We start from the raw sequence: 16,028 nt of genomic DNA, 5'->3' as shown, positions 1-16,028 counted from the left end.
GCTTGCTATTAGAGTTTTGCATTAGCAATACATGAAGAGTATCATTATCATTGTCCAAAAGTGTTTTTCTCCTACCTAAATAAGCTTCCAGAAACAGACTTGAAATAGACAATTTTCTTACTATTTTTCCTTTTACCACCTCCATTTAGGAGAGATTAGAAATAGACATTTTTACAACTAAATTTTAGTTCTATTTTCCGTTTTTTAAATGGTCAACTTTTTTTTGTTTTTTTTTGGTTTGAGAGAGCATCTCATTCTGTTGCCCAGGCTAGAGTGCAGTGGTGCGATCTTAGCTCACTGCAGCCTTTCAACCTCCTGGGCTCAGGCAATTCTCCTACCTCAGGCTCCTGAGCAGCTGGGACTACAGGCACTCACCACCATGCCCAGCTAAATTTTGTATTTTTTGTATAGATGGGGTTTCGACATGTTACCCAAGCTAATCTCAAACTCATGGGCTCAAGTGATCAACCCGCCTTGGCCTCCTAAAGTGCTGGGATTACTGACATGAGCCATTGCAGCCAGCCTATAATTGTCAACTTGAACAGACTTGTTAGGAAAGAATTATGATATGTGTCTGGGTGCATATTCATTTTTCTCATGCACTCCTTCGTCCTTGCAGGTTTTCACAAGTTTCATTATGCACTGACAGTTAAAGTGCTTTTAGTGTTACTTTATTTCAATTATATTTAGGCAAGATATTAAGACTTAAGAAAGGGGTAAAACAAAAGGAAAAGGTAGATGAAACAATGAAAAAAGGAGTTGAAGTGGCAGTTTACTTATGTGGTATAATTATTAACATCATAAATTAGGCTTAATTGTGGAGAAATGAAAGGTTCACCAAAAATACATCCATTTAAGTCTTGGCAAACAGTATCATTATTTTCAGGTTTTCTTTGAATGGATACATACGAACATGAAAAGTAGATTACACTTAGGCATGATTCACATTCACTAAATGATTACCTGTGCTCTGTACTTGGTCCAACAGAAACCCAGGGGCCTGGCCTGGTGTGGTGGCTCACGACTGTAATCCCAGCACTGTGGGAGGCTGAAGCGGGTAGATCACCTGAGGTCAGGAGTTCGAAACCAGCCAACATGGCGAAACCCCATCTCCGCTAAAATACAAAAATTAGCCAGGTGTGGTGGCGTGCCTGTAGTCCTAGCTACTCGGGAGGCTGAGGCAGGAGAATCACTTGAACAGAGGAGGCAGAGGTTGCAGTGAGCCGAGATGGTACCACTGCACTCCAACATGAGATCAAGACTTTGAGATCAAGACTCTGTCTCAAAACAAAACAAAACAAAACAAAAATAGGGGCCTGATTCCTATGTGAAAAATCTGTAGCTTTGGAAATTCTTAAAAAATTCTTAACATTGCTAATTTGTTTTGAGAAAATATTTCCCTGTGAATAGTTTCTCACATTGACTTTTGGCTATATTGGTAATATTGGTAAGTTCTCTCTTCCTCTCTCTCTCCTTTTTTTTTAATGACTCAGGGTCTCACTTTGTTACCGAGGCTGGAGTGCAGTGGCATGATTCCACTCACTGCAACCTCTACCTCCTGGGCTCAAGCGATCCTCCCATCTCAGCCTCCTGAGTAGCTGGGACTACAGGCATCCACCATGCCAGGCTAATTTGTTGTATTTTTAGTGGAGATGGGTTTTAGCCATGTTGCCCAGGCTGGTCTCAAATTCCTGAGCAATCTGCCCACCTCGGCCTCCCAAAGTTCTGGAATTACAGGCATGAGCCACTATGCTCAGCCAGTTCTCTTTTGTAATAGATTTTCATTTTTTAATGATAGGACAAAGCTAGGCATGGGCAGCACACACTTATAATCCCACCTGCTCAGGAGGCTGAGCCAGAAGAATCCTTTGAGACTAGAAGTTCAAAACTGCAGTGAGCTGATTGCACCACTGCACTCTAGCATGGATGACACAGCAAACCCTTTTTCCAAAAAAAAAAAAAAAAAGGACAATATTTTGTCACCCTAACAAATTTGTTGAGTGGCAAGCTTACTGTCATTTCATATAAATTATAATATGTTTGATAAATAAGTGGCTTTTCAAAATGAATTTCTTGTATATTTGCTGCTCTGCCCTGAACATCCCCACCACACTGTAGACATCTGATATAATTAAGTACAAGTTAATAGGAAGGTTTTTGGTTGTCTTATTTGCTCTCTGACGGGAGCTAGACTTAGTAAATATCTCTATAAAAATATTATGTAAATGTACAAATAGTCTGCATTTAAAAAAATATTTGGGCTGGGTACAGTGGCTCATGCCTGTAATCCCAGAACCTTGGGAGGCCAGGGCGGGTGGATCACCTGAGGTCGGGAGTTCGAGACCAGCCTGACCAACATGGAGAAAACCTGTCTCTACTAAAAATACAAAAATTAGCCGGGCGTGGTGGCACATGTCTGTAATCCCAGCTACTCTGGAGGCTGAGGCAGGAGAATCGCTTGAACCTGGGAGATGGAGGCTGCGGTGAGCCAAGATTGCGCCATTGCACTCCAGCCTGGGCAACAAGAGTGAAACTCCGTCTCAAAAAAAAAAAAGTGTGCGTGTGTGTGTGTGTGTGTGTATATATAATATATAGTATATATAATATACTATATAATATATATGATATATTGTATATATAATATACTATCTAATATATAGTGTGATATATAGTATATATAATATACTATGTATTATATATAATTATATAGTATAGTGTATATAATATATAGTATAGCAATCTATTATATATTATACACATATATAGTATACTATATATTATATATAATGATTACTATGTATTATATAGTATATATCATATAATATACTATATATACTATATATAATATTATATATAGTCACTTATTTATCAAACATCATTTATATGAAATGACAATAAGCTTGACACTCAACAAATTTGTTAGGGTGACAAAATATTGTCTTTTTTTTTTTTTTTTTTTTTTTTGAAAAAAGGGTTTGCTGTGTCATCCATGCTAGAGTGCAGTGGTGCAATCAGCTCACTGCAGTTTTGAACTCCTAGGCTCAAGAGATTCTTATATATATTATACTATATATATTATATATATATCATACTATATAAAACTATATGTAATATACTATATATTATGTATAATATATGTGATATATATACTATGTATATTATATAATATATGTGATATATAATATACTATGTATATTATATAATATATGTGATATATAATATACTATGTATTATATATATTTGCTATATATTATATATGTGATATAATATACTATGTGATATATAATATACTATGTATTATATATGCTATATATTCTATAGTATGCTAGATATTAGATATTATATATTATATATTATATATAATATCTAGCATACTATAGAATATATATTTGGAAGGGGTTTTTTAAGACAGAGATGGACTGGCTATATAGTATTAGTAATGAAGCATCTTTGCTTCACTAATTTCTTTAGGTGGAGACGTACATCCCCTTGAAAATTTGAGAGACTCAATAAAATCCATAGAGCCAGAGGCAAGGCTACCCTAGGCATCCAGATGTCTGTTACTAAATAGATTTTTTTTTTTTTCACATTGTAAAAGGAATAGAAGACTTTCTCAGTTCTCATTTTTTTTTTTTCCATGTTAAAAATCACTTCATGCTGTTTTACTGAATACACCCTGACTTTTGAGTCTTGTGAACCATTTTCAGCATTTTTTCTTTAGTTGTAAAGAATCTTTCTCTAGCTTCTGTTGACATGGCTACCAAACCTTCACTCTGGAGCAGCTTCTTTCACGTGAGAACTGTCCTTCACTGAATGAAGCTCATTGTTCAGAGTACCTTTGTTTTGCTGCTGAGGTGTTTTCCCTACCTTGGTTTGGTATTTCCTTCTCTTTAGATGCCTCTGTTTCACAGCTGTCTTTCCAAGCCTTCAGAGACTTGTGGAGAGAGGGAGGGAAGGTGACTTGTGGATCTTAAATGATGTTCATCTGATCATTTAACTTAACCGAATCTCCTTTAGTTAAATAAATGGTGTTCTATTAAGTGCTCTCTATGTTCCTTGCAGCATGCTATGTTACATCAATTATCTGTTTTAATCCTCATAACAACCCTATTTAAATAGATGTTATTTCTATTTTTTTCAATGAAGAAAGTAAGCTAACTGTCAAAAATAACCCACTACTTAATAGGAAAACCAGACTTTGAAGTCTGGTTTGTCTGAGCCCTTGTACTTAGTTGTTCTTTAGCAATTGATTGAAAATTATTACTTGAAATCTCTACCATGCTGTATAGGATATAGTGTATCTTTGGATTTATTAGCTTGCTTTCAGAATTCTTTTAATTGCCCTGGAAACCAGAGAAACTTGTTTTTCATCTTCTAAAGATGAAAATGAAGCTAGATCTTGGTCACTTAGAGTTATTATGATGATTACTTGTTAGTGTTATTAAAGGAGATTGGAAACTAGACATAAAAGATTGCTTTCAGTTATGTTTTCTACAGTTTTGCATTGATGATTATGCACCACTCGTGATTATATACCATATCACCGGGTCTACATATAGAGAGGGAAGAATAATTTCATTGGGAAAATATTTTCATTTTAAAAACAAAGTCAAATGGTTAATGTGGGGACTTTCCCACCTCTACTTTTACTCCATAGTTTCACACTCATTTCTGCATATTTATCATAGCACTTTGACCTCCACAGCTGCTTTGCTTTTCCTTAAAGTGAAGTTATTCCTGGTGTCCTTCATGAGGACAGGGAACCTTGTAGAGCTCCATGTCTGTCCATATGTTCATTTGGTCTTTGTAATTCACTGTGTCGTGATAGTAGTTCAGTAATGCTCTGAGGTCAGGCAGCTGGGTCAGGACAGCTGGTAATTAAGTCACATACCCCTCGTTGGTGCTGGAGATATGAAGCCTGACCCCATGAACAAGGCCATCTGTTTTGTGCTTCATTGCCTCAGATGCTCATACTTGATTTTATTTGCATTGATTTTTTGCTTAGGTCTTCCCTAAGTGATTCGAGCTTGCAAAGCTGGTATGTTAATATCTCAAAAGAATTAAAGATCAACTTAAAGTTAATCTGATTCTGATTTGTAGGTTTTGGGGAATTAGTAAGAATAATATCATATGCTTCATAATTCAGAGGCCCATTTCTAGCTCTACAAATTCCACATTAAACAAGCATTTGGTTATTATGACCAGAAACTACAGTGTAGGTGGTTCAATTTTGCATGCAGAATCTTTGATAGGTTTTATTGTAAGGATTAAGTCTAGGTACTTGATGCTAACAAACTCTATAGCTAACTAAATTTTCACACTCTTAACTCCTCCCTCCACTATTTTAATATTTTATTTACCCAGCTTTTCCAGTGTGAAAAATTAAACTCTGGATCTAACTTTTGAAGAGCTAATCCTGCTGTCTTGAATCCTCACCGATTTCGTCAAGGAGGTGTTGGTGAATTTAGATTCTTCTGCCTCAAAATAGCTTTGCCTCTGGCTTTTAAGTGTCATCACACTTTCCCAAATTATCCTGGTTGTTAACATTTAGAAAAATAACCAGACATATGTTGTAATAATCCTTTTATAAAAAAAAGATGTCACCTCCTCCCAGTGGCACCAGTTTTGGCAATGGCTGAGGTTCATGAAGAGCTGAGAAGTTAAAGATTCTGCGTGTGGTTCCTGTGTGAATTAGTTACATCTGGCATTGGGGCTGTAGCACACAGCTGTCAGGAAATGGTGGCCCAAGAGGTGAGGGAATGAGACTGGGGCCAGGGCTGCTGCATGTGGTTATGGAGGCCATAATTGGGAGTGGAGCCCAATTATTCAATGACACTTGTTGAAGCAAAAGCACAGTATGGCAGGCTTTATTCAGGACTATCACAATAGGCATAGGGGGCCTGGCGCAGTGGCTCATGCCTATAATCCCAGCACTTTGGGAGGCCAAGGTGGGTGGTTCACTTGAGGTCAGGAGTTCGAGACCAGTCTGGCCAACCTGGTGAAACCCCGTATCTACTAAAAATATAAAAATTAGCTGGGTATGGTGGCATATGCCTGTAATCCCAGCTACTCGAGAGGCTGAGGCAGTAGAATTGCTTGAACCCAAGAGGCGGAGGTTGCAGTGAGCCGAGATCATACCACACTCCAGCCTGGGCGACAGAGCAAAACTCCATCTCAAAAACAAAAAACAATAGGCATAGGGACCACTGCAATGGGATTTTGCAGTAGTGGAGACAGATTGGGCTCAACTCCAAATATATTATGGGCAAGTGGGAATTTATAGCCAAGGAGGAGCAAAGTGGGAGTTAGTGGATGGAAAATTACTAACAAGAAACTTCAGGAGCAAGGGAGATTCTGGCTAAACCAACTTAAGAGGATTCTTGCTGAAGACGGACCAGCCAGGGTGATCATACATCACCTGGGCAATGGTAGAGGATGAAGAGCCCGAACAATATCAAGGGTGGGAGGTTCTTGCTAAAACTGAATTTTACAAGAAAGTGCACAGATGGGCCTAAGAAAAGATTCAGGAACCTGACTAGTACAGAATCTTTGTCGAGTGCTTACTTAGAATATGTAATTCTGTGGTTGGGCACGATGGCTGAAGCCTGTAATCCCAACACTTTGGGAAGCTGAGACAGGCAGATCACTTGAGGCCAGGAGTTCAAAACCAGTCTGGCCAACATGGTGAAACCCCATCTCTACTAAAAATACAAAAAATTAGCCAAATGTGGTGGCACACACCTATAATCCCAGCTACTCAGGAGATGAGGCAAGAGAATGGCTTGAACCTGGGAGTTGGAGGTTGCAGTGAGCTGAGATAGCACCACTGCACTCTAGCCTGGACAACAGAGCAAGACTCTGTCTCAAAAAAAAAAAAAAAAAAAAAAAAGGGCTGGGTGCGGTGGCTCACTCCTGTAATCCCAGCAGTTTCAGAGGCTGAGGCAGGTAGATCACCTGAGGTCAGGAGTTCGAGACCAGCTGGCCAACATGGTGAAATCCCCGTATCTACTAAAAATACAAAAATTAGCTGGGCGTGGTGGCAAGCGCCTGTAATCCCAGCTACTTGGGAGGCTGAGGCAGGAGAAATCACTTGAACTTGGGAGGTGGAGGTTGCAGAGAGCTAAGATTGCACCACTGCACTCCAGCCTGGGCAACAAGAGCGAAACTCTTTCTCAAAAAAAAAAAAAAAGTAAGCTGGGCGCCGTGGCTCACGCCTATAATCCCAGCACTTTGGGAGGCCAAGGCAGGCGAATCACCTGAGGTTGGGAGTTCGAGACCAGCCTGACCAACATGGAGAAACTGTCTCTACTAAAAATACAAAATTAGCCAGGTGTGGTGGCACATGCGTGTAATCTCAGCTACTCAGGAGGCTGAGGCAGGAGAATTGCTTGAACCCGGGAAGCAGAGGTTGTGGTGAGCTGAGATCGTGCCATTGCACTCCAGGCTGGGCAACCAGAGTGAAATTCTGTCTCAAAAAAAAAAAGCAACTCTCTGGGTTTCATGGATATATACTCTCAAAATTCTTATAGCCTTTATTAAGTGTACTTCTGCTATTTTAATTATTAAATTTCTATTTTATTCTGACATACTGCTTATAATTTAAAAGAAAACATTGTGGGCCATCAGTCCATTCTGAGCTGCCTAAAAACATCCAGTAGTACTGGGAAAAGCAGAGTTTTGCCTGGTGTGTGACAAGGGCCTCCATTTAGAGGCAGCCATCTCACTGGTCAGTTCAGTTTGTATTTGGCTGGTCTCTGTTAAATGCATCTTAAATAAACAAGTTCCCTTTTTGGCAATAGTGGCAGACATATGGAATGCAGGTCTGGCAAAAGCTGTGTCAAACCGGGTCCTTAAGTTACTTAGCAGCTAACATCACTGTCACTGTCATGGCAGAGGAAATACCTTCCAACTGGGAAACAAAAGTTATCCTGCTGCCAGGAGACAAATATAGTCATCACTTAACTCCACCAGAAGAAAGGGTGGCGCTTATTGCTCTGCTGAGCAAGGAACTCTTGCTTCCAAATTATATTAATCACTAAACTGGTCAAAACAAAAGCAAAAAAGATAACCATAGAGGATGTTTAACTATTCTGCTTTGAATACATTATTCATGATGTGTAAATGTATTCTATAGCTCTGCCTGATAGCAGACAGCCTAATGATTTTCAAAAGTGTTAAGTGGCTCTATTTTCTCTTAGTAAATGTGAGTGCTGATTGAAGCAAGCTGTTGGGAGGTGAAATTTGGCTGATATCCATTTGGTTTCTGGAGATGTTCTGAGTGGTTTTCTGGATTAGAGTTTATAATACTATGAAAATTAAATAGTCTTATTTTATATGATACTAATTAGGTATACAAGTTAGTCCTTTAGTTACTGGGGTGAGTAGTTGGCTCCTTTGGGCTAATGTGACTGTTGGATCAATAAACTTAGTACCAGGTACTGAGTCCTAAGTGAAGGGTTTTTTAGCATTGATTAAGCATAAGAGGATTGGACTTCTTCAAAATAGCCATCCTTTAGAAAAAGATTCCTTTCATATACTTTATCTGTGAGGTCTTTGGCTGTCCAGAGTTTTAAAAAAACAAACAAAAAAACCTCATGGTTAATATATGTATGTTAGGGGCAGATGTTGAAAGGATCAGGGGAAGGAACAGTATCTTTTTTGGTTGATTTCACTTGCCCAGTAAATCCCTGAAGGGAAAACAGTTGGAAATAAAGGTGAGGGGAGATAAGGCCTATTAGTCATTTACCCAAACTTTGCTTTCAGATTTTAATTAAAACTGCTGTTTCTAAAAAGGAAAAAGTCTTTGTTTTTGAATCCTCAGGACTGTGGAACAGATTTCACTGTTTTACTTATATCTTGAGGCCCACCCTTAGGGGACAATGAAATCTAGGCAAATACTTATCTCCTACCCCACCCTTTCCAAGTCCTCTGGAGTAATAGGGTGCGGTGATATTGACCTATATTAAAACATGGTACAGATAGTCTAGAGAACAGTAAATGAAAAATAATAGGTGAAGAGAAAGATTCTTATTTGTGAAAAGTGTAAACCCTGGTGAATTTATTGAGAGGTTGACAAGAGGGAGGGGAGAATTTCAGGTCCAGAGTTAAAATGTTTCATTTATTCTGTGTGCCAACTGCATTGCAAAAAAAGTTTTATGTGCAATATCTAATTAAAGTCTCATAACTAGTATTATACTCATTTAGCAGATGAGGAAAATCAGGCTGGCCCAAGGAAACACAGTAAATAAGGAGCAAGGGCTTGGATCCAGGATTCTGATTATCAAGCATGTGCCTGCCAGGCACGGTGGCTCATGCCTGTAATCACAGCACTTTGGGAGGCCCTAGTGGGAGGATTGCTTGAGCTCAGGAGTTCAAGACTAGCCTGGGCAACAAGGTGAAACCTCGTCTCTACAAAAAATAGAAAAATGGGCTGGGTGCAGTGGGTCACACCTGTAATCCCAGCACTTTGGGAGGCTGAAGCGGGCGAATCACAAGGTCAGGAATTCGAGACCAGCCTGGCCAACATGGTGAAACGCCGTCTCCACTAAAAACATACAAAAAATCAGCTGGGCGTGGTGGTGGGCACCTGTAATCCCAGCTACTCAGGAGGCTGAGGCAGGAGAATCGCTTGAACCTGGGAGGCGGAGGTTGCAGTGAGCCAAGATCGCGTCATTGTACTCCAGCCTGGGTGACAGTGCGAGACTCCATCTCAAAAAAAAAAAAAAAATACAAAAATGAACCTGGCATGGTGGCATGCGCCTGTAGTCCCAGCTACTGGGGAAGTTGCCATGAGCTGAGATTGGGCCACTGCGCTCCATCCTGGACGACAGAGGGAGACCCACAACACCTGCCTCTCTTCACATGCCTCACCTAGGATGCTCCAGTTGTTGGGAAACGATGACTGAAAGTGGACAGTGGGACTCTTAAATCCAGGATAAAATTAGCTAGGATCTCCTGGGAACTTTTAAAATACATGGATTGTGTTTATATTGATGGTATTGGAATAATTCTAAAGACTGTTTAGAATTGCGTTATAATTTCCAGACACTCGCTTAGTATAATTGCTAAGTTTAGAGATCAAACTAAAAGGTTTAAGATAAATATCATATAGTATGTTTGAAAATCAAATAATCGTCTCAGCCACTATTTTTTATTTTTAATTTCCTATCTAGGTGAGTGGGGTAGGAGGAAGGGGATACTTTAGATTTGTAATTCTGCATGAGAAATACAGCTGTGCAATCTGTATCATTTTAGGGAAGAGGGGGACTGAGGATAAAAGCTTGTTATCAAGTTACATGTGTGTGTATTGTTTTTCCTGCTCTGGACTGTAATAGGATTTCCGGGATGCAGTAGCTCATGCTTCCAGGCAACTTGGGAAACCAGTGATTGAGGACCGGATTCTAAATCAGATCCTATACTACTTGCCTCAGCTGTATGAGCTCAACCGGGATCTCCTGAAGGAACTGGAGGAAAGAATGTTGCACTGGTAAAAATGAACTGTGTTCAGATTTTCCTAGTGTTTCCAATTTTAGATGAAGCCATAAGGGCCCCACGTGTGACAGAGATATATTTTCATTACATTGAGTTGTTTGAATATATTGTCTTTGCAGTTATCCATAGATTGATTTTGTTTTGTTTGTTTTTTGTTTTTGAGATAGATTCTCATTCTGTCACCCAGGCTGGAGTGCAGTGGCACAGTCTTGGCTCACTGCAACCTCTGCCTCCCGGGTTCCAGCGTTTCTTCTGCCTCAGCCTCCCGAGTAGCTGGGATTATAGGCGCGTGCCACCACGCCTTTCTAATTTTTTGTATTTTTAGTAGAGATGAGGTTTCACCATGTTGGCCAGGCTGGCCTTGAACTCCTGACCTCAGGTGATCTGCCTGCCTCGGCCTCCTAAAGTGCTGGGATTACAGGTGTGAGCCACCATGCCTGACCAGATTGATTATTTTCAGTGGCCCAAAATTCACAACCTTGGCACACCAAGCTCAATACTATTATTTTAAACAAATCTTTGGTAATGCTGCCTCAGAAGCAAGATGCAGCCGATTTAAATTTCTATAGGTGAACTTGGGCAATCAAGATTTTTGAGATTCAGTGTAGATAGATGCTATATGCTATATTCACATTGGAATAGTTTCTAAATGTTTTATTTACCTTCTGGAGCTTCAGGTCATGAAACTCCCTTTCCAGTTTTGAAAAAGAGGCTGTTCACTGAAATAATAGGATGGTTGTTTTGGAAAGGCAATTTTTTTTCTTTTGAGATGTAGTGTCACTCTTGTTGCCCAGGCTGGAGTGCAATGGCACGATTGCAGCTCACTGCAACCTCTGCCTCCCAGGTTCAAGTGATTCTTCTGTCTCAGCCTCCTGCATAGCTGGGATTACAGGCACATGCTACCATGCCTGGCTAATTTTTGTATTTTTAGTAGAGGCGAGGTTTCATCATATTGGTCAGGCTGGTCTCTAACTCCTGACCTCAGGTGATCCGCCTTGGCCTCCCAAAGAAAGGCAAATTTATATATGTATGACATCCTTGTAGAAGCTGTAGATTTAAGAATAGGAAAAGAATACCAAAAGGTTAGTATTGGAAGCTACTTCCACTAGGCTGAAGAAAATAAGTATGCAGAGGCTTTGGTGACTTCTGTGGAAATAATGTAGAAAGATTGGTGTAGGAGGATTGAATTTACTGTTGAAGACCATGGAGAACACAACATGATTAGAATAAGAAAATAGTATCACCTACTTTCATGTTCAAAATATCTCTAAGCTTTCTTTATATATAAACCAGAAAAATACCTCTGCTTGTTTTGGAAATATCTTGCCTCTATATGTTGGGTAAATATGGCAGATAAGCAATTAATACATAGCTGTAGCCTAAGTATAAAATAACACACAATTAAGGACGGACAAATGACTAAAATGTAGTCTTTAAAGGTCATGATAGGCCAAGCACGGTGGCTCACGCCTGTAATCCCAGCACTTTGGGAGGCTGAGGCAGGTGGATCACTTGAGGTCAGGAGCTCGAGACCAGCCTAGCCAATGTGGCAAAACCTCGTCTCTAGTAAACATACAAAAATTAGCCAGACATGGTGGCAGATGCCTGTAATCCCAACTACTTGGGAGGCTGAACTGGGAGGCGGAGGCTGCAGTGAGCCGAGATTGTGCCACTGCACTCCATTCTGGGTGACAGAGCGAGACTCCTTTTTAAAAAAAAAAAAAAGTCATGATAGAAATAAAATATAACTGGCCAGGCGCTGTGGCTCACACCTTTAATCCCAGTATTTTGGGAGGCTGAGGCAGGCAGATAAGCTGAGGTCAGGAGTTTGAGACCAGCCTGGCTAACATGGTGAAACTTTGTGTCTACTAAAAAACAAATCTTTTTTTTTTTTTCTTGTTTTAAATTAAAAAAAAAAAAATTGGGGGCTTATTTGCTTCCGATTTTTTTTTTTTTTTTTTGAGACAGAGTTTCACTCTCTTGCCCAGGCCAGAGTTCAGTGGTGTGACCATGGCTCACTGCAGCCTTGACTTCCCCAGGCTTAAGTGATCCTTCCACCTCACCCACCCAAGTAGCTGGGACTGCAGGCATGCCCCACCATGCCTGGCTAATTTTTTAAATTTTTTGTAGAGACAGGTTGCCCTGTGTTTCCCTGGCTGGTCTTGTGCTCCTGGGCTCAAGTGATCCTCTTGCCTCAGCCTCCCAAAGTGCTAGGATTACAGGCATGAGCCATTGCACCCAGCCTAATTTTCTATTTATTAAAATATTTTTCTCTTAGGGTTCAAGTCAATACATATTGTTTGGTGTTAGTTGACTTTCTGAAATAACATTTTTCCATTGGCTTTTAACAACAATTGACGAAATATTTTATTTTCACATTCAAGAAGGTTTGCATATCTAGTATGTGCTAGTCTGTGCTCTAAGTATGCAGAGTATATCACAGTGCACAAAACAGACATCCTGCTTTCATGGAGCAAACATTTAATAGGGGAAGGACCAGATAAATAGACAAGAAAACTACAAGAAGCAGTTTCTGAGTTGCAGAGACCTGAAATAGGATGCTGTGGTAGCGAATGAAGCTTGGGTGGTCAGGGAAAGCCCTCTGTGAAGGTGGCGTATTTATAGTGATATCTGAAAGAAAAGGAGGAGCCAGCCAGGGTTCTATATTTCCAGGCATGTAGAACCATTAGTGGAAGTCTGCATAGTGGAAATGAATTCCATGTCTCCAAAGAAGATAAAGAAGGCCAGTGTGGTGGGAGAGAAATGGGGAAGAGGAAGAGAAGTGTGACAGGGGTCAGAAAGGGCAGGCCTTTGTATGCCAGGTAAGGAGTTTGTTTTTTTTTTGGGGGGGGCAGCATCTCACTGTGTCGCCTAGGCTGGAGTGCAGCGGGCGCAATCTCGGCTCTCTGCAACCTCTTCCTACTGGGTTCAAGCGAGTCTCCTGCCTCAGCCTCCCAAGTACCTAGGATTACAGGCGCCTGCCACCATGCCCAGCTAATATTTGTATTTTTAGTAGAGACAGGGTTTCACCATGTTGGCCAGGCTGGTCTCAAACTCCTGATCAGAAGTAATCTGCCCGTTCTGGCCTCCCAAAGTGCTGGGATTACAGGCGTGAGCCACCGTGCCCGTCCAAGGAGTTATTTATTTATTTATTTATTTATTATTTATTTATTTATTTATTTATTTTTTTTTGAGATGGAATCTCGCTCTGCTGCCCAGGCTGGAGTGCAGTGGCGCAATCTCGGCTCACTGCAACCTCCGCCTCCCGGGTTCAAACAATTCTCCTGTCTCAGCCTCCCAGGTAGCTGAGATTACAGGCATGCATCACCGTGCCCGACTAATTTTGTATTTTTAGTAGAGACTGGGTTTCTCCATGTTGGTCAGGCTGGTCTTGAGCTCCTAACCTCTGGTGATCTGCCCGCCTCGGCTCCCAAAGTGCTGGGATTACAGGTATGAGCCACTGCACCCAGCCATGACAAACATTTTTTAAGACTCTCTCCTTGTGTTGAAGAATGGTTTGGAGAGGGCAAGAATGGAAGCAGGGAGACCAGTGAGAGTCCAGGCAAGATGGGATGGTGGCGGTGGAAATGGTGAAAAGTAGGCATTTTGAGGGATGTCTTACAAGAAGAGAAAAAAAGATAAGTTGGTGGCTTAGATGTGGACTCTGCTTATCATTGGATATGTTCATCACTCTCTCTTTATATTTTTTTGTGTATCTCTTCTCTATCCATAGGACTGAACAACAAAGAATTGCTGATATCTTTGTAAAGAAGGGACCATATCTAAAAATGTATTCCACATACATCAAAGAATTTGATAAGAATATAGCCTTGCTGGATGAACAGTGCAAGAAAAATCCAGGTTTTGCTGCTGTTGTTAGAGAATTTGAGGTATTTGCTACCATCTAATGTTGAACACTTCTCTTTCTTTTTGTTGTTGAAGCTTTAATAACAAGTTGCAGTCATTGAAAACAAAGCTTGCAAACAAAGAAAAAGTTAAAAAGTAATCCCTTCAAAATCAAAGATGGAATTGAACAATTTAAATGGTGAGAACTCAAGAATGTACATGACTTAATTTTGAAAATCTGTTATTGCACATGGGAATATTTTGACTTGGAAAGAATTTTTTTTTGAGACAGAGTCTTGCTCTGTTGCCCAGGCTGGAGTACAGTCGTGCGTAGATTGGCTCACTGCAACCTCCGCCTCCCGGGTTCAAGTGATTCTCCTGCCTCAGCTTCCCAAGTAGTTGGGATTACAAGCACATGCCACCATACCCGGCTAATTTTTTGTATTTTTAGTAGAGATGGGGTTTCACCACATTGGCCAGGCTGGTCTCGAATTCCTGACCTCAGGTGATCCACCCTGCTTGGCCTCCCAAAGTGCTGGGATTACAGGCGTGAGCCACTGTGCCTAGCTGGAAAGAATATTTTGATGGGACTTTTTAAACTGTGGTAAAATACATACAACACAAACTTAGCATTTTAACAATTTTCAAGTTTATAGTTCAGTAATGTTAAGTACGTTGACATTCTTTTGCAACCAGATCCCCAGAACTCTTTTCAACTTGCAAAACTGAAGCTCTATAGGCATTAAACATTAACTCTATTCTCTCTTCCCTCCCAGCCCTTGGCAACCACCATTCTGCTTTCTGACTCAATGAACTTGATTAAGGAACATTTCTTAACTTTTAATTTAACTTATTCTTTTATCCTAACAACTAACTTACAATGATGGATGGGAAATAGAATTTATGTTTCCCTTTAGATAAATAAATAACATGGTTTTGGTGCCAAAGTTAAGAAAAAGTAATAACCTGTTTAGAGCATGTGTCAGCCAAAGCTTTGACTTTTAACTCAGAGCTGTGAGGGTGGAACCCTGATTTAATTAGAGATAAAATCACAAGTCCCCTCCATCAATTTGGAGTAAAATTTGCATACTATATTTTAGTACTTATTTCTCTGTTTTGAAGCTTAAAAGATCAGTGAGTTCCAGTCACACAAAACTAGAAGTGAAAAGGGGTTTCGTTTGTTTGTTTGTTTGTGTTTGTTTTTGTTTTGTTTTGTTTTTTGAGATGGAGTCTAGCTCTGTTGCCCAGGCTGGAGTGCAGTGGTGTGATCTCGGCTCACTGCAACCTCTGCCTCCAAGGTTCACGTGATTTTCCTGTCTCAGCCTCCCAAGTAGCTGGGATTTCAGGCGTGTGCCACCATGCCCAGCTGATTTTTGTATTTTTAGTAGAGACAGGGTTTCACTGTGTTGGCCAGGCTGGTCTCGAACTCCTGATCTCATGATTCACCCACCTTGGCCTCTCAAAGTGCTGGGATTACAAGAGTGAGCCACCTCACCCGGCCGAAATGAAAAGTTTTTAAAATAGTATGGTATTGCTGATTTCTGATTTGTGCAATAGACAATTAAATTTTAAAGTCATCTGTAATTTTGTCTTCTTTTCCTCTCCTCTGTTGTCTTTGTGCTATCAAAAAACAAAGTGCAATGTAATTGTGGCAACTGATGATTGACCCAGGTTTTGGTAAGAGTCCAGTG

The 16,028-nt window shown here is 40.3% G+C and overlaps 1 protein-coding gene across 2 annotated transcripts in view; it reads left to right on the top strand.

Annotated features, from left to right (window-relative positions):
- The window catches only part of FGD6 (FYVE, RhoGEF and PH domain containing 6), a 138,319-nt gene that overhangs the window by 62,527 nt on the left and 59,764 nt on the right, over positions 1–16,028 (top strand). For both annotated transcript variants that reach the window (XM_054445407.2, XM_054445406.2), the window contains exons 6-7: positions 10,335–10,486; positions 14,225–14,381. In XM_054445407.2, coding sequence (XP_054301382.1) covers positions 10,335–10,486; positions 14,225–14,381 — 309 coding nt within the window. The remainder of the gene's footprint in view (positions 1–10,334; positions 10,487–14,224; positions 14,382–16,028) is intronic.

This window comes from Pongo pygmaeus, chromosome 10 (genome assembly GCF_028885625.2).
Source record: "Pongo pygmaeus isolate AG05252 chromosome 10, NHGRI_mPonPyg2-v2.0_pri, whole genome shotgun sequence".
Lineage (NCBI taxonomy): Eukaryota > Metazoa > Chordata > Mammalia > Primates > Hominidae > Pongo > Pongo pygmaeus.
This window is presented reverse-complemented; position numbering and strand designations above follow the sequence as displayed.